The 18,798-nt window shown below is 56.1% G+C and overlaps 1 protein-coding gene across 18 annotated transcripts in view; it reads left to right on the plus strand.

Annotated features, from left to right (window-relative positions):
* Positions 1 to 948: 948 nt before the first annotated feature.
* NTNG2 (netrin G2) overlaps positions 949 to 18,798 on the plus strand; it is a 69,966-nt gene continuing 52,116 nt past the window's right edge. For 15 of the 18 annotated variants that reach the window (XR_012008419.1, XR_012008421.1, XR_012008420.1 and 12 more), the window contains exons 1-3: positions 949 to 1,078; positions 4,703 to 4,831; positions 5,068 to 5,764. Coding sequence is in view for 11 of the 18 variants with exons in the window: in XM_072778433.1 (XP_072634534.1) it covers positions 5,552 to 5,764 (213 nt within the window). In the remaining 7 variants the exon portion in view is untranslated. Of the gene's footprint in view, positions 1,079 to 1,145; positions 1,274 to 4,702; positions 4,832 to 5,067; positions 5,765 to 18,798 lie in introns of those variants that run through there. The other 3 variants (XM_072778436.1, XM_072778437.1, XM_072778434.1) reach the window with 3 other exon arrangements.

An 18,798-nucleotide genomic window follows, 5' to 3' on the forward strand; every position in this document is an offset into this window, starting at 1 on the left:
CCCAAATCCACCCACCCACCCTTTTACCCACTGCTTGGGGCCTTCTGGGTGGCAGCACTTCACAGAGGGAGTCAGAGCGGCAGCCTTGAGCCCTTGGCTGTTGGGGGTGGGTGGACTGACTCACTTGGCCCCCTCCCTGGTGCCGATGGGGCAGCCCCCACACCCCTGGGCGCTGGCACCCCGTCAGGCCCCGGGCTTTTGGAAAAGGAAGCTGCAGCCCCGCGGCGCCTGACCCGGGCCGCCTGAGGATGCGCTCTGCGCGCACCGACCCGCCGGCCCCCGAGCCCGGAGGAGATGCTTAGGCAGCGACCCCCCGGAGCAGGCTCGCTCCCGCGGCCGCCTGCTGGGGCCACCCTGGCCGCGGGCCCGCCGGGACGCCCCTGCTGGCGGCGCCCCTCCCCGGGCCGTGGCGCGTCCCCCGAGTCTCGCAGTATTTCCTTCCTGCACCTTTAAGAAGACCGGTGCTCCGTGGTGGGATGGTGTGTTAAAGCCACACAGAGGAAGTTACGCAGCCCGGATCAGACCGAGAGATAAAAGCCCCGATGGTGATCGTGAGAGATGGCAAGAGGATTTAGCCTCGGCATTAACTTGGAGCGGAGTGCAGGGGGGCGGTGAGGCGCCCGCCATCTGGCCCCGCGCCGCGCGGGGGGATGCCCCGGCGCCCCGACGAGCCTCCGCGAAGCCCACCCGGGCCGGGGGCCGCCCGCCGCCCGCGCGCCGGTCCTCTGCGAGCCGCCCCGGGGGCCCAAAAAGTTTGCACTTGTTAGAGGCGACCTTCCGCTCGGCCGGGGCGGGCGATGCGGGCGGCGCGGGCGGCCCCCTCCCCCGGCCCGCGTCTCCGGGACGGCTGCGGGCGGCCCCCCCGGCGGCCGGAGGGCTCCCCGGCCCGGGTCTGACGGCGGCGGCGGCGGGAGCGGCGGGAGCGGCGGGAGCGGCGGGAGCGGCGCGGCGACAGGCAGCGGCCCGCAGCCCTCCGGCCCGCGCCCCCACCCAGCGCCGGCCAGGGCGGGCGCAGCGCCCGCGGGCGGCGGTCCTCGGCCTCCCGGGTCTGCGCTCCGGGAGGCGGCTCCGAGCCGGGGTAAGGCGGGCGGGGAGGGCCGGGGGGGCGGGGGGGCCGGGCTTCGCCTGCCTGCTTCCATTTCTAAAGGGCTTCGGTGAGCACGCAGGCTTCCCCGGGCCCGGGAGCCCCTGGAAGCGGCCCAGCAGAGGCTCGGGTGCAAAAGTTATCTGGTGGCTGCTGCTACTAGCGGAGGACCGGAGTCGCCCGAGAGGGGTGTGTGAGTGTGCATTTGTGGCAGCATCTTAAAGGAAAAGCTTGTCTTTCCGGCTGGCTTTTTCCTCCCAGGGTCTTTTTCCATCGTGTGTGTGTGAGACAGAGAGAGCGTGTGTGCGCGCGCGCGCGTGTGTTGGGGATAGATGTTGCAAGAATGTGTGCATGTGTTTGTGGAAAGGAAATTAACCCTTCTCTCGCGCCACTCCTCCGCCGCGATCTGATCGCCACCGGCGGCGGCACCCCCCTCCGTCTTCCCCGCACCCCCTCCCGTCTCCCCGAGAGCTGGGCTGTGTGAGTCGCACAGAGAAACTCTTGGCCAGCCGGGCTGGAAACTTCTTTCCGTGCGGTGGAGGGGTGGGCTGGTGGGGGAGGGGGTGAGCGGGCAGCGGCCTGGGGGCGGCCCGGGAGGCGCGCAGCGGGGAGCAGAGCCGCGGGGAGGCGGGAAGAGCACCGCGGGCTCGCGGGGGTCCGCCCGCTCCGAGTAAGTTGCCGGCCCGGGCGGGGGGCGGCGGAGGCCCGGGCGCTGGGGGGAGCGGCGCCGGGGAAAAAGGAGGCAACTAATTCCCGGGCGCTTTGCTCGGTGTCTGCTAATTGAGGGAGGCGGCGCCGAGTCGGGGGGCACCCTCGGTGCCGGCGGGGCCTTGATCCAAGGCGTGGGTAATTGCTGCCGGGGCTTGCACTCAACTTGGGGAAGACAAAACGCAGCTGCGGGACTTGGGGGTGGGGGGCACGCCCCTGTGCGATGCACGCCCCCCACTCCGTGCAGCCCACCCGGAGCTCGGACTCTGCCCCGACTCCTCGGGCCGCCGGGACCGACCCCAAACCCCCGCCTAGCGGAAGCCTCCTTCTCGCTCCCGGCTCCCCAGCCCTCAACTTTCCGGGGCTCCCCGGGCGCCGAGATGCCCCCGTTCCAGGGCTGGGGGGCACCCGGGCTGGGCCGTGGCTACCAGGATGCGAGCCGAGCCAGCGGCGCTCGGGGCACTCCCCCACCTCTGGACCTGGCCCGGGAAGGTGACTCGGGCGCGGCGGGCTCCTTTCCTTCCCAGCCCTTGGGCACCACCCCCTTGAAGGCAGATTTCCCTCGGCCCGCAGCCCCCGCTGGGGAGGGAGAGAGGGAACCTCGGGGTGGGCAGCCCCCGGGACCCCCCCTCCGAGCCCTTCAGGGACCCTGCGCCCACAGCGCCAAGTTTCCCAGGAGGTGGGGGCGCAGCCGGCAACTCCGAGAGGACCTGCTCGGAGCCCAGGGAGCTCGCAGAGGCGCTAATTCAATCAGACAGAGAAATCGGAGTTCAGAAATCCTGGTAAAATCTAATTTTCAGGTTTTAATACCCTGGCTATCAGCCCCCCTCGGTTCCTGAGGACTCTTAAAAGAAATAAAGCGCATTGATTCTATTTGTTTCTGGGAGCTGCAGTTTCTTAATAATATCAGGTGAAGATTTATTTTCCAAGGAGAAAATGATCCACCGGGATACAACCTCTTACTCTGAAATTTCCTCTGCTGGCTTCTCACTCCCTGCTTTCCGCCTCGTTATTCCGCCGACTCTTGCTTCTCTCCCTCCTCCCTCCTTGTTTTTTTTTCCCCCTTTTTGGCAAAAGCCGACTGTAATATTCGCTTGCTGAGCTCACAATTCTCCCTATAATACCAGCAATGCCCGGTTGATGGACTAGTTGTAAACACGTTTGTTACCCCGCCCCCAGCAGATTTGGTTGTTGTTGGCTCCATCAGCCCCCATCACCACCCCATTTTCCAGGGAATGCACAGCATTTGAGCCAAAAGAACTGCAAAGCAATTAATAGAATTTCAAGTTGCTCCGCCCTTTGCTCTCCGTGGCCTCCCGGCCTCCGGGCCTCGCTGCCTCCCCGGGCCGGTCTGGCGGCGCACAGTGGAAGCCCTGAGCAGCCGCCGGTGCTGCAGATGAAGGCAGCCCGCAGCCGCGCCCCGGTGCCGCTGCCTGTCAGGAGCTCCCTACCTGTTACTGAACAGTTAGGAGTCCGCGGCTGGAAGAAATAATTAGGGACGTGCTGTTTTCTGGGCAGCAAAGCTTGGGTAGAGGCATCCAAACCTTTGCCGGCCGCGCTATTTTATTTTTACTACATTTTCTCAGGTTGTAAAAATAGTCGCCAGGCGGGTTCTTTCTGAGAGTTTCTAGCAAGGAGCGCATTCAAGGCCAAGCAGGTTCTATAACAGGTTTCTCTTTAAACGGCCAGAGGTGAGCAGTGAAAATGTGGTCCCCCCCCACTAGGCTCCTCATTCATCTCCATCAAGAGCCCTTCAGCCAAGAGAGAGGGGCAGGGGCCTCCCTAATGCAGATTTATGATTCCCCCAACCAGGAGCGTGGGGCACTGGCTGGGGGCTTCTGCAGGGAGCCCAGGTGAGCGGCCAGCTCCCTCTGGACAATGTCCACCTTCCCGGTTTGTCATTTTTGGCAGCAGTGTGTTTGTGTCTGGGTGGAGAACGGGGTTTCATGGAAAAGGGATTAACTCTTCAGGGACTCTTCCATGTAGAGTGGCTCTAAGAGGGTGTCAGGTGAGAATCACGCCGAGGAGGTCAGCACCAATGCCGTAGCAGTTTGGGGATTGAGAGGCACTAATCATAGGTATAATAATCAGAATAATTAATAACGCAGGTGCTTCTGCTGTGACTCATTGCATAACCTTTGCCCTATTGACTAGTATTTTTGGCCAGGATCCCACACTGACTGGACTCAAATTCTCCTGGTGATGTATCAAGTGCCTGGGAACACACCACATTACTGGAGTGATGTTTTCTGCAATGTAACATTTGTCTTAGTTATAGCTCTCTGGGCTCTTAAATGATTATCAGTTGCTTAAAATAGTAAAGCAATAATCATAATAGTGACTCGTTTATAGACACACCCTCTGAGGATTATTGCAGAATTTTGGCCTCGATCGGAAAATCTAACATGACAAACCATAGTCACTTCTGTGGAAGTCTTCAATATCTCTAGTTTCTTAGTGTTGAAAATTAAGTTCATCGCTGCAGAATTTGGAGGGGGATTTATCGGCACCTGGTTCTTACTGGTTGGCCCACACGTGGACCATGCTTTACCTGTACCTGTACGTCCAGACTCATCTGCACCCATGGTGACAGCTCTGACATTTTGACTTGTTGGTCACAGTATTTTAAAGCGACCACTCAATCTTGACTCTTGAGCATGTTTTGCAGTCAGTGACCCCCAAACAGGGGGCTCTTCTGCGGACCAACACCCCCGTAAATGAGGGAAAAAGCGAATCACCTTTGAAATAATGTGTCCAATCTCCAAATGTGCAACTCTGATATTAATAAAAATAACCCAGTTTTCTCGGGAGACCTTGCTAATGCAGCCTCATTTTTTGCACATTTTGCCAGAGAGCTTTTGTTCTTATACATCTTTATCGCCCCCCCTTTCTCTTTTTAATTTGTTGCAGGTGTTGTTGCTAATGAGCTCTCTCCTCCCCTCTTACAATGAAAGACGAGCCAGCCCCCGGGTACCTGGATGGATTGAGAGCTGAAGTGTCAGAAACTTCATAATAAGTTGCCGATGGCTACCAGCCAAGGTCAGCTGGCCCCCATTAGGGCCTGTCCCCACAAAGCAGAGTCAAATAAGCTTCTCCCCAGTTAAAACCTCAGTCGCTTTTTTATGTTGCAGTCCAGCCACACAATTGTGTCACTTTAAGCCCATATGAAAAGAAATCTCTTTTATTGGTCTGAGATGCCAGTCCAGTCCCATAGAGGGAACATGTTTCCAGCTAACACGTACACCTCCTGATTTTATTTTATCTTTACAACACAGGCTGGAGGGTTGTTTTGCAGTTGTGTTGAGCACATCACCCATTAAGGGCCCTTTAAAGACCGGGATTGATTGGAAGGACGAAAATTAAAAGCAATCTGATCCGGCCTCATGCCAGATCCCTGAGGATTTGCTCCCTATCCCATTTCCATCCACTGTCACAATTTGAGAGCCTGCCTGATTTGATCAGATTCACCTCTGGGAGAGGTTAATGCCAAGGTTAGGAGGACACGAAAAAGTTATGGGCAACTTTTTGATCTGCCCATCAGCAGTCTGAGAAACGCTGGCTCTGAGTTTTCCGAATCGGCCTTTGGGAAGAAACAAGTTCCTCGCTCCTTGCAACCTGGCACTGCTCGAGGCCCTGGGACATCCAGCCACCGTTGCCTGGTACATGTGGCACTTCCATGCTGAGGCCCAGAGTCCCGCCTGACCCAGCCGCTGCCTCTCCAGGGCCTCTCTGGGCCACGCCCCTTCCGACAGCGCAGCCATGCTGCACCTGCTGGCACTTTTCCTGCACTGCCTCCCGCTGGCCTCTGGGGACTACGACATCTGCAAATCCTGGGTGACCACAGATGAGGGCCCCACCTGGGAGTTCTACGCCTGCCAGCCCAAGGTGATGCGGCTGAAGGACTATGTCAAGGTGAAGGTGGAACCCTCAGGCATCACGTGCGGAGACCCTCCTGAGAGATTCTGCTCCCACGTAAGTCAGCCCGCTGCTGTTCCTTTTGCTCAGGCCAAGTGGGAGGGGGCCTGGGCCAGACCCTTGTGATGGGTGAGCAGAATGGGAGGACCAGGGGCAAGGTTGACTTTTCCATACCTTGGAGCGAGAGCAGATGGCTGTCCCACCTTGGAAAAGTGCCAAGGCAAAGGCCATCCCAGGCTCTGCGGTCCTGTGATGTCATTCTCTGGGGTGGGGACCTTCTTGGCCAGCTGACCACTAGATCGTTTTCTCTTGGGAAGACCATAGTAGTGATAGTGCCTGCGCCACTGGCCGTGCAGACAAGCCCCGCCTCCATTGTCAGAAACTCAGCATTCTGGGCGAGGGAGCAAGGTGCTACTTGCAATGTAACACTCTGTCCATCCCTTCTGCGGTGCCTCGTCCTGTCCCACCTGATCCAATCCAGCAGGCAGTTTTGCCAGGCCAGTTATGCCCTCACCGAGCCACAACTTTGCCGGGGAGAAGGTTTGATGGTTGTGCAGAGGGGATTCCTAAGGGTGGAAAGGAGACAGACCAGGATGGACGGTGTGGTTCTCATTTCAATTCCATCCCTTTGTGCGGTGGCTGCAGTCACTGGTCAAGTCAGGGGCACGGCAGACGGTCAGAGATTGTCACTTGAGCCTTAATTAGAGAAGGATGAGGTCTTAGAGCAGGGATGACTTCAGTACTTCAGTACTCAGTGTTACCGACAACAACAGCTGTAATGATGGTAGGGACCATTCAAGTGACCTCGTGTGGGGGCCAAGACCTTGATGTGCAAGTCCTCCCGTCAGCTCAGCCAGGTTGATTCTACTGTATGAAGGGGGAGTTATAGGGTGTGGGCTCTGAACTGGTGGCATCTCCGGGCCTCTGTTCCTTCATCTGTAAATTGGGCATCATAGGAATAAGAGAGCTGAATCATATGTGTAAAATGCTCAAAATAGGGCCTGGCACACAGCAGGTGCCCATAGATGTTAGCTGTTGTCATTCTTGTACAGATGGAGAAACTGAGGACCAAAGTCGCACACCAGGAAGTGGTGAGGCTGCGATTCAAGGGTCTGGCTCCAAAGCCACTGAGCTAAACTGGCTGCTGAAAGGGGCCTTCCTGCTGGGCAGTGCCTTGGACCCCCACACACACCCTCTGTCCCCATCCCCATGCTTGGCAAGAGACTGGGCCGGGCTGCCAGGCTGCAGGAGCTGATAGGAGCAGCTCATCGTCACCTGTGGGGTGGTTGCTGCCTCCACGTGTTCTTGAGAGGGCCTCTGGGCCTCTGGGCTTCCACCTGGACTGAGCAGGTGCCCCGCTGGGCTCCTAAGGACACCTCCATCCCACGGGGAGCTGCACTCCTATCACAGAGCAGTCAGCCTGGGAAGATAAGCTTCCTGCTTGGACAGCCAGCAGCCAGATGTGAGGCTGTCACTGTGGATGGTGGCTGGGCCAAAAGAGCCAGCTGGGGATGGAGGGCGGGGAGAAGGCAGCACAGGGCTGGGAGTGGGGACAGGGGGCGGGAGCACCAGATAGATCATGGGGATCACTGCACTGGGGATTCCAGGACTTCACTGGCTCAGGGATGAGCAAGGAGGTCAGCTCCTGAAGGTCAGGGGGAAGCCAGGTTGGGGGCAGGGAGCCTAGTTCTGAGCCTGTACGTTAGGCTGGCAACCCGGCCCAGCTCATGCAAAGACTTCTCCACACACACCCTGAACAGAGTCAACCTCTGCCTCTCGTATTGGAGTCTTGACTGTATTTCTGCTCTGAAATATTAATCATTGCCTTAATGTACTAGGGGGAAGGGTGCGGGACAGGGCAGCTAAATCATATTTCATTGGACCCGTTTCTGGTCAAGGGCTTGAGGGGTGGAGATGACCATCAGATGCAAGTCTGAGGCCCTCTCCTGGCCAGAGCTGGCTCAGGATGTCCTCAGCTCTGGACCTCTGCCCTGCCTCCACCCCCACAGGGAGGACCCAGTGCAGCTGCCAGGGTGGGGTGCTCACCCCACCGCTGATCCTAAGGCTGCCCCACCTGAGCCCGGCAGGTGTCATTGAGCACTGGAGTCTGGGAGGAACTGACATCCCTTCCCTTCCCTCCTGGGAACACAGGAGACGAAGAGCGGTGTCTTCAGCATCTCCCCCATAGGTGTGTCCTCAGTGTCTCCACACCAGGAGACACACGGGCTGCCATCCCGCTCTGCCTTTGATTACAGTTGTGTGGCCAACAAGACTGGGGACTCTGCCTTGGCAGGTGGATGGGGGCTGGCTTCTGCAGGGATCGGGGAGGGGGTGTCATATCCAAATAGTCAGGCCCCGTGCCACCTCCCCTGAGCAGGTCCTGTGTGTGTCTCATGTAATCATCTCTAGGATGCCCGGAGGTGGGTGCTGTTCTAATCCTGTTTTAGGGATTAGAAGGGGTTGCCTAAATCCTGCCAAGGTCACTCAGTTTAAGAGGCTGGCTGGCAACTTGTCTGCAGCCAGGGCCTGTGCTTACCCACTAGGTGTCTCGGCCTCCCCTCTCTGAGCTTCAGTTTTGTTCCCTGTAAAGTAGAGGTGATACTGTTCACACGTCACAGTGCTAGCAAGAGGGAGCAACCTGGCCGGTGCCAGGCCTGGGCTCCGTGCTGGCACGCAGTAGGCACTCGATGTGCAGTAGGTGCGGTGCATTTATTAGTTGTTAGGATGCCCTCGGCAGTGTCCCTGGCTTTGCTTCTTTGCCTCTGTCCAGCCTCGAGATGGCCACACCCTGAATTCCTGGGCTCCGGGCAGCAGGCCTATGCGGGGTGGTTGGGGAGCTCGAGTTCCCGCATGTGTGGCTGGTGCTGTGCACCACCAGGGGGCGCCCTAATGGCAGCCGGCCCCCCGCTGCCCAGCTACCCTGGCTAGTGCCCAGGGGGTCGCTGCGGCCACCTAGCCAACTGGAATGTGAGCCCTGGAGCACCCCCGGGGGTGCAGGAGGGGCTGAAACGTAGCCGCCCTTCCTGGGGTTCAGGATGCAGACCCTCCCTCCTGCCAGGCTCGCCGTCCTTCTGCAAGGCCACCTGAGAGCTGAATTGTAAATTCCAGCCTGGTGAGGAAGGGGCGGGGGAAGAAGACCAAGATAAATGAATAAATAAAAGCGTATTGGCTCTAAATGCACAATGAGAATTAATAGGGATGAGCTCTCAACCAAGGATCCTAGGGCAAGGGCAAAATTTCAATGAGGACTACAGGAGAGGAGGGCAGCCCCAGGCCCCCCACTCCAGGCCCAGCCAGACAGGGCCAGGCTGGCCACACTGCAGGGCCCGGGGGGCGGGGGAGGGATACCCACAGAGGCTTCTCGACCCCTGGGCAGTTGGGTGTAGGAGGCAGCCCCCCAGTGCTCCCAAACACTCTCCCGTGTCTCTGCAGACAAAAGCTAACCCCGCGTCTCAGGAGAGAGAAGGTGAGATGACAGGGAAGAGAGAGGGGGTGAGGCTCTGGCCACAGACCAGGCAGGTTTCAAGCGATCCTACAGGCACCCACTCGTTACCTAAAGTATAGTCCTTGGACTCACCTTGTTAAAAATGCAGAATCCTCGGCCCTGCCCTAGACCTGCTGCGCCAGAAACTGCATTTTAACGAGAAATCCAGGCGATTTGGATGCATGCGGGATATGGTCTGAGAAACCGCTGCTCTCCATAATTGCTTGGTGGGGGGTGCCACCCGTGGCTGACGTTCCCCGGGGATCTTTGCGGGTTAAGTAGGGAGTCCCTGTTGAAGGAGAGGGTGAGGTGCAGGAGGCATGGGGGGCGGGGGTCAGGAGGGGGGGTGGAGCCGGGGGCTGACATCCCTGAAACCCTCTGCAAGCTTCCAAACAGAGGCTGCAGGTATCCTGCCAGGGTGATCTGGGGCAAGGCATTTCGATTCTCTGAGCCTCAGCTTCCTCATCTGTACTGGGGGGTGATTACAGGGGTGACCCTGCCTTGCCCGCCCCACCAGCTTCCTGGGAGGAGATGCCTCTTTCAGAATATCTGGAAGTGCTTGAAGAGGGTGAGTTCTGCTAATCCAATCCATTAATCCAATTGATCCTCTTGATTTTGAAATAGATGAGGGAGAAACTTTGTATCCAAGGAGACTTTCCATGCAGAGGAGAGCCTTGGTCTTGGTCTTGACAGGGAAGCCAGGAAAAGGCCATGAAGGTGTGTCTTGTAGCACACTTCCTCTGCACCTGTTTTACCATCTCTGTGCCTCAGTTTACCCAGATGCAGAGCACATGGCCCTATCCCCCCAGCCGAGGGGACTGTTGGGCTGATTAAGGTAGATGGAAGGTGGATCCTCGGGTCCTTGAGCTCCCCCTCACCGTGACATTGAACTTGTATGTAGAACCAAGGTCATAGCCCTCCTGCCTCCTGCAGACCTCAGTGTTCTCATAATGTTCCGGGGCAGCAGTGCCCAGCTGACTGGCCCACTGGCTCAGGCCTCCTCCCCCCATCCCCCCGCCACATTCCTGGCCCCCACGCCCATGGGGAGAGCATGAACACCTCACCCCAGTGGCAGACGTTACAGACATACACTACTATCAAGGTATGGGGGACACAGAGCTGGTGGGGTGGGAGCCCCCAGGGGATGAAGGCGCCTCTCTCCCAGCTACCCCTGCTTGTTTCAGCCCGCCACACTTCTCACCTCTGCACCTTTGCCTGGGCTGCCTCCTCCATCCGCCACATCTTCCCTCGCTTCCTTCATTTCCAAAGCTTCCCCATTTACCTGGAAAACCCCAGCTCGGTTTTCAGGATTCAAGTTGGACCTCACCTCCTCTAGGAGGCTCTCCCTGATTCCCTAACCCAGGCGTCACATCCCTCTCATGGTGCTCACCAATGTCAGCTTAGTGGTTAAGGGCTCAGGTCCTAGGGGCAGAGAGATAGGGGTTGGAACCCTATGCTGTGCAACCTTTGGCATGAGGCTTAACCTCTCTGAGCCTTATTTCCTCACCCTGCTGTTATGACTAGGACACGCAAACATGACTGTCATGTGCACAGCGCCTGGCATACAGTTGATGCTCGTTTATGTGGTTGTTATATTCGTGGTGTGTGCTTTGGCCTTGGACTGTGAGCTCCTCGGAAGTAGGGCTGTCTCATGTTTCCATCCCCAGCACTTCCCTCTTGGCTCAGTCAGTGCTAGGTAAGCAAGTGGAGGGCCAGTGTGATCCAGGAAGACTTCTCAGAGGAGGAGGGCTTAGAACCAAGTCTTACAGGAAGAACTAGGGTTTCTTTTTTTTCTTAAAGATTTATTTATTCGGGGGGGGGGCGGTGCAGAGACACAGGCAGAGGGAGAAGCAGGCTCCATGCAGGGAGCCCGACATGCCTCCTGCCATGGGACTCAATCCTGGGTCTCCAGGATCACACCCTAGGGCTGCAGACGGTGCTAAACCGCTGCGCCACCGGGACTGCCCAGAACTAGGATTTCAACCGGGACAAAGGAAGCACTAAAAGCTCCTGCTTGTCTCCGTTAGAGGCCCCAGTTTGTGGGATCTGTGGATGACACCAGGAGGTCTGCATAGCTCTGTCCTTAAGTAGGAAGTGACTTTGGAACCTGATCTTCACCCAACCTTTAGTTAAAACCACTCATTCTGATGAAACACCCGAGGCTGGGCCCACCTTGGGACAGGAATAGTTCTGTGCATGACATCCTGTTGCACAGCAAAGTTTCCCTTCCTGGGGAGCAGACAAGTGACAGGCCAGGGGCAGCGCTGCAGTGCGGTCTGTGCCCACATGCCTCAGATCTTTGCCCCTTACTTTCCTTAAGGGGATGGCTTTGGGTCCAGACACCCCATGGAAGGTGGGCGCAGTACCTGGAGTGCAGTGGGGAAGAGAAAGGGCCTGGAGAGGACAGCTTTCCGAAGAGTGTTGGAAGTTCTAGAACTTTCCAGCTTACACGTCCCTGCCTTCCCCAGGCTCATCTTCCTCCTCTGTCGTTGCATTCCTCTGGCCTTGGTTTTTAATATATTTTCATTTTTCTCCGGTGTTGCCTGTATTATCACCAGCTGCCTCGAATCCCACGTGCAGGGGAGAAGGGAAGGAAGGACCAGCAGGCTGCACCTGCTGTGGACAAGAACCTGGCATTTGGGAAGGGGCAAATGTGAGCTACGGTTATCCTGTCCCTCTGGGCAGTGGGACTTTGGATAAATCACCTGTGCTCCAAGGCTCAGTTTTGTCATCTGAACATTGGGATGACACCAGCCACAGGCTCGGAGGAAGGCTGACGAATGAGATGAGACAGGGCTCGGAGAGCCCTCCGCTGGGTGCCTGGCGCAGAATGAATGTTCCAAAAAAAGGGATTTTTCTTTTTCCATCCCAGAACTTAGCTGGAGAGACAAAAGGAGTGACAGTAGCATGTAGCAGACAGAAGACGATGCAGTCGACCAGGCATGGAATGGGAGGTAGAGTCCGCGTGCGCTGTGGGAGTTCAGAGATGGGGGTCTGGGTCTGGGTGAAGGGTCGGAGGGACTCGGAGGAGTGACAGCCAGCACAGAGGGAATGGCAGGTGCAAGGACAGGGGGCAGGGAGGGGTCCAGGGGACATGAGGGCGGAGCACATCGATGCCTGGGAGGGGACAAGCCATGCTGCCACCTCATCCCACTCACCCCCTGCCCTGTAAGCCTGTGGGGTGGGCTGTTTACCGGATCATCAGGCGGGTGACTGGAGAGCCCAGGGCCTCCCTAGGTCTCTTTAGTGGTGGAGCAGGGATTCAGCCTTCCTCTGTCTGGCTCCTGGCGCTGGGGGGAGGGGAGGAGGGCCAGGCTAGGCGTGTGGTGGGAGGGGACCGGTGGGCAGGCAGGGGGTGGTGGGGAGCCCGCAGGGCATGGAAGCCCTGACCCAGGGGCCGGAACAGAGCGTGGCAGCTCAAAGGAGCGGGGGCCCTCGCCACCCACCCCGGGACTGACCGGGTCCAGGCTGCAAAGCTCTGTTCCCATCACACGACCCCGGGGGCCCCGGCTCCCCGGCCTCAGGCCTGGCCAGGGTCCATCTGGCCCGCGAGCGAGGCACCAAGTGCCGAGGAAACTAGGAAGTGGCAGAAACGGTTCTGTTCGGCTTTGGTTTGCAGGTTCTGGTTTGTTTTTTGTCAGCAGCAGATTTGCTTAAATATATGAGAATGTGTTTCTAATTCCCTGAGCACACACCACCTGCTGGGGGGGGGGCGGCGGGTGGAGCGCAGACCAAGCAACGGACGGGAGGAGCCCGGCATCCCAGGTTCTGGCCAAGTGTCCTTGCTGCTGGGGAACCAGGCGAAGCCCCTTGGCCTGTTCCCCCCCATTGTGCCAACACGGGGTTCACCTAGATTCACCAGTGGTCCTGGAAGATGGCCAAGTAGATCCTGGCCGTTTGGGAAATCCAGTCTGGGGTTCAGCTTTGGTCACGAACAGACGAAATGGGGATCCCCGTGCTGATGGAGGGGTTCTTTTTTTTTTTTTAATTTTTAATTTTTTAAATTTTTATTTATTTATGATAGTCACAGAGAGAGAGAGAGAGAGGCAGAGACACAGGCAGAGGGAGAAGCAGGCTCCATGCACCGGGAGCCCAATGTGGGATTCGATCCCGGGTCTCCAGGATCGCGCCCTGGGCCAAAGGCAAGTGCCAAACCGCTGCGCCACCCAGGGATCCCAGTGGAGGGGTTCTGAATGCCGAGCACAGCACTAGACATTTTTTTCCCCAAGTTCAAACTCCCTTAAAAAAAAAAGATGTATTTATTTATTCATGAGAGACACAGAGAGGCAGAGACACAGGCAGAGGGAGAAGCAGGCTCCCTGCAGGGACCCTGATGTGGGACTCAATCCCAGGACCCCAGGATCATGCCCTGAGCCGAAGGCAGACGCTCAACCATTGAGCCACCCAGGTGTCCCTCAAACTCCCTTATTACAGTATTCTCATAAAAGAAAATCAAAGGAAAATAAAGATGTGAATGCTAAAAATATAATGGTGCATCACATAATTTCCCTTTGGTTTTCTAAATTATTTTTTTTATTGAGATATAATTAATGTATAACACTGTACTGGTTTTAGGTGTACAGCATAGCAACTGGGTATATGCATAGGTTGCAAAATGGTCCCCACGATAAGCTGAGTTAACATCTATCACTACCAACAGTTAGAGGTTTTTTTCTTTTCCTTCTTTCTTCTAGTGAGGCCATTTTTAAAAGAATTTTTAAAAATTTTTAAAATTGAGGTGAAATTCACACCACATGAAATTAACCATTATGATTTTTTTTTTTTTTTTTTTTTACTGCAGTAAAACATATAGAGCATCAAGTTTGCCTTTTTAACCATTTTTAAGGACACGGTTTCATAGCATGTAGTACACTCAAGATGTGGTGCGACCACCACTTCTGTGTACTTTTCTTTTTTTAAGATTTTATTTATTTATTCATGAGAGACACACAGAGAGAGAGACAGAGACACAGGCAGAGGGAGAAGCAGGCTCCACGCAGGGAGCCCGACGACGTGGGACTCTATTCCAGGTCTCCAGGATCATGCCCTGGGCTAAAGGCATCGCTAAACCGCTGAGCCACCCGGGCTGCCCCACTTCTGTGTACTTTTGAGAAAGTTTTCATTACCCCAAAAGGAAATCCCGTTTCCATTAGCTGTCACTCTCCAAGCTCCCTCCTCCCAGCCCCTGGCGACCCCTAATCAGCTTTTCTCTCTCTGTCGATCCTGGACTCTTCGTCTAAATGGAATCGTACAATACGTGACTTTTTGTGCCTGGCTTTTTTCCCTTAGTGCTATGCTTTCAAGGCTCATCACGTTGTGCCAGATGTCAGTACCTCATTCCGTTTTTAAGGCTGAATGATATTCCATTGACGGGCTAGACCACGTTTTATGCATTTGGGCGCCAGTTGATGAACATTTGGGTTGCTTTTACTCTGGCACTGTTATGAATGATGCTGCTGTGTACATTTGTGTCTAGTTTTTGTGTGGACATTGCTCTTGGGCATATCCCCAGGAGTGGACTTGCTGGGTCATTATGGTAAATCCATATTTAAGTTTTTGAGGAACCCCCAAATGGCTGTCCACAGCAGCTGTACCACTTTTCATTCCCGCCAGCAGGCCACGGGATTCCCATTTCTCCACATCCTCGTCAGCACTGGGTATTTTCCCTCTTTTGTTTTTTATCATTATGGCCAACCTGGTGGACGTGTGAAGTGGCATCTCGTGTAGTTTTGGTTTGCCTCCTTCTAGTGACTAATGACCCTGGGTGTCGTGTGCTTATTGACCATTCTTGTATCCTCATGGAGAAATGTGTCTTCATGTCTTTTGCCCATTTTTTCATTAGGTTGTCCTTTTGTTGTTCATTCGTACACGTCCTTTATGTATGCTAGGTGCCAGATCCTTATCAGATACATGATTTGCAAATATTTCCCTCTGCTCTCCGCATAGGCTTTCCACTCTCTTTGTGTCCTTTAATGCACAACATTTTTTTTTTATTTTAGTGAAGTCTAATTGATCTAGTTTTTCCTTTTGTTGCTTTTGCTGTGGGTGTATTGTTAAATCCAGGGACGTGACTGTTTACCCCCATGTGTTCTTCTAAGACTTTTATAGTTTTCACTCTCATGTCTAGATCTTTGATCCATTTTGAGTTAATTTGGGTAGATGGTGTAAAATAAGCATCCAGCTTCCTTCTTTTGCATGAAGAAAGCTAGTTCCCCCGGCACCATTTGTTGGACAGACTGTTCTTTCTCCAGTTAATGTCCTTGTCACCCTTACGGGCAGTCCATCGACCATCAATGTGAGGGTTGACCTCTGGGCTCAACTTTTTTTCCATGGAAACACTGAGCATCCCACGTGCAGTGTCTCCTCACATCTTCCCAAATACCTGCGGGGTGAAAACTACTTTCCCCATTTTACCGATGAAGAAGCTGAGACCCCAGTACTGGGTGGACAGTCTGGTCTTGAATCAGGTCCCAGGCATTCGATGCGATACTGTGATGAAGCCTGAGGAGGATGAGCCCAAATGCTCACACTGTCCCCCTCCCTCTCTCCCCTCCCTTCCTTCCTCCTCCCTGTCTCCTTTTTTCCTGAACTAGCTTTTAGGCCAGGATGTTAGCTTTGCTGCCCAGAGGAGGGTAACAGGGGAGGGGTGCCCAACCCGTGACTCCTCTCCGGCCTCAGAGTGTCTCCTCTCCAGCTCCCGCTGCACCCCCTGCCCCCCCACTCGGCAGGGCACCGGAGCCTGGGTCTCACTTTGTCCTACCACGTAAATGCTGCTGCAGATTTTCCTTTGTCTCAAGCAGGGAGTGCAGTTAGGAAGGGGTCTCAGACATCAGAAGAACCTCAACAGCCATGAGCACCTTAATGTGGAACTAACGGCTCAGGGGAAGGTGGGCTCCTCAGCCCTGGCTGCTGATGTCCCCCAGTCCCCGGCCCGGGGTCCCTGAGTCCCCCACCCCCAGGCAGTCCTAGGGCTCCTGTGAATGCAGTGTGAAACCACTCGTGACCCCAGCTCGCCTCATTGCCGACGTGAGGGAAAACTGAGGCCCACCAGGATGAAATAACTTCCTTGGGCCCCTGGTGACGGACAGCAGACCCAGGAGGCTCCACTGTAGGTCCCAGGCTCAGAGTGGGCCAGGGCCCCAGGGACATGAGGCGTTCCACACCAGGTCTCCATCTAGCCACTCATGCCCTGGATTTGGCCTCCCGAGATGGCCTTTGGTGGGGCACATGGGATGCCTGCCTGAAAGCCACCTGCAGCCCATGCGGTGCCAGAGCCACCCCCTTGGGTGGAGTTGTGACGTAAGGGTAAGGCACTTGCCCTCTGGCCCCTCGGGTGAGCTCTCACACAGGCGTGCAAACCCAGGTGACGCGGCTGTGCTCAGGGCCGGCTTTCCTAGGCCCGAGGGCTCCAAGGCCCCCATCCCAGCCTCCCCCGCGAGCTGTGGTCCCCGTGCTGTGGCAGCGCCGTGAAGGTGGACAGGAAGGGGACCCGGGATGTCAAGGTGTGGCTGCGCAGGGGTCACCCCCATTAGAGAGACGTAACCCATCTCTCTCTGTGTCTCTGCATCTTGCACATCTGATCTGCCCTCCCCACCTAAACCTGGGAATGTTCTAGAGCTGCCCCGCCCCCGCCATTAAAGGGACTCTGCTCTCATCAAGGATCTGGCATCCTTGTTCCCCAGACATTTGCCCTGGGGTGCTGCGGGACCATTTGAACCCCTCAGTCCCTCATCCCACTTTCCCTCGTTCTGCCCATGCCATTTGTCCACTTGACTCCAAGTGTCGACCAGGGAAATAAAAGGAAATGAAACATGACCAGGACATTTCCCCTCGGTCGCAGCAGAGTCCATTGTTGGGCAAAGGTGAAAAGGAGGCCAGTGGGAGATGCAGCCGGCACGTAACCCTCAAGCTCCCTCCCTCTGCTCCAGCCCACGTGGATGGTGGTGTCCATTTGGGGTTCTTGGGGAGTTCCCTCCCTCGGGGAATCCAGACACAGCCAAAGGCAGGTGACAATAGAAGGAGAAGCCAGCTAGCTGTCTGTGTCCCTGTCCCCGCTCCAGAATCCTCTCCAACAGCTCTGGGGCTGGTGCTGGGCTGGAACTGGGCTCCCCACTGGACCGGCTTCCCGGGGGCTGGGTGACCTCAAGGCAAGTCTTGGGGTGGAGATTTCCTGCCTGCATGCTCATCCTCAGAAACCCCTGCATTCATTCCCTGGTTCTGTTTCTAGCCTTTGGGACACAGGCTTTTTTAAAAGATTTTATTTATTTATTCATGAGAGACACAGAGACAGAGAGGCAGAGACACAGGCAGAGGGAGAAGCAGGCTCCAGCCGGGAGCCCGATGGGGGACTCGATCCCGGGACTCCAGGATCACACCCTGGGCCAAAGGCAGGCACTCAACCGCTGAGCCACCCAGGGATCCCTATAGCCTTTGGGATTTTTAACCTTGGAGAGGGGGCCAGAGCGGGGAAGGGAGAGGGAGAGGGAGGGAAAAACCAGGAATGTGCCAGGCACCCAGGAGGACCTGGGCAGCCAAGCAAAGCTGGAGATCAACCCTCACCTCAGCAGCAAAACCTCAGAGCAGGGGCTCCTGCCTTTGGGGATTCACAGACCCTCTGAGAATCCGTGGTGCTCTTCCAGGAACAACACACACACACACACACACACACACACAGACACACGCGCATGTCTGCAAATACTCTTGGGCTCCCCAGACCACCCTGAGTCTCCCCAAGGATCCCTATGGTCCCTCTGGGGACCCTTATGCTCAGGAAAATGAAATCTGTCTTCTTGTCACTGACTGGTCCTATGATCTGAGGATTTTCTTGATTTAACATCTTCTTCCTCCCTCTCCTCGGAGGAGCAACAGCTTACATTTATTGAGTGTCTACTGTATACCAAGCACTTGACCTAAACAAGCTCATTGAACCCTCACAGAAGACTTACGGTAGATCCTGTGTTTGTGCCCATTTTGTATATGAGGACCCGAGGTTCAGAGAGGTTAAGGCACTTTCCAGAGTCACACAGCACTGAAATAGGCTTGGCACCTCCACCCTAGGCTGCCGGGACCCAGCACTTAGCTGCTCACCAGGCCATTTATAGCTGATGGGAGGTACTCAGAGTGTCTTAGAAAGCACCTGATAGATCCAGTTGGTTGTCATCTGTGTGCATGCGTGCAGGTGGCCCTTTGTGCCAGGCGAGTGAGTACTGTCCCCCTCTCCTCCCCCAGCAGGGCCTGACAGTCAGCCCGAGGAGGGAGGGAGGGGGCTGGGGAGGAGTGAGTGATGGTGACGGTGACCCACCCCCCTGTCCCCTGAGACATGTCGGAGTCTGCTAATCCACTTATTTGATAATTCAGTTATATCATGTCTATTTGGCAGTGTGCACGCCCCCACACACCAGCTCCGGGGAAGGCGAGATTTCTTTGCCTGGAGGAACCCGAGCTGTTTTCCTGAGGAAGGAGTGGGAAAAGAAATACCCCCCCCCCACAATGGACAGTAATGGACCTAAAAATAGAGGGGGGAGGGAGCGCTACAGGGGGAAGGAGCTGCAGGGAGGAGGAGTGGGGTATCTGGCTCGCATGGCAGCCCGCCCCTTCCCTTCCCACC

This window comes from Canis lupus, chromosome 16 (assembly GCF_048164855.1).
Source record: "Canis lupus baileyi chromosome 16, mCanLup2.hap1, whole genome shotgun sequence".
NCBI classification, from domain to species: Eukaryota; Metazoa; Chordata; class Mammalia; order Carnivora; family Canidae; genus Canis; species Canis lupus.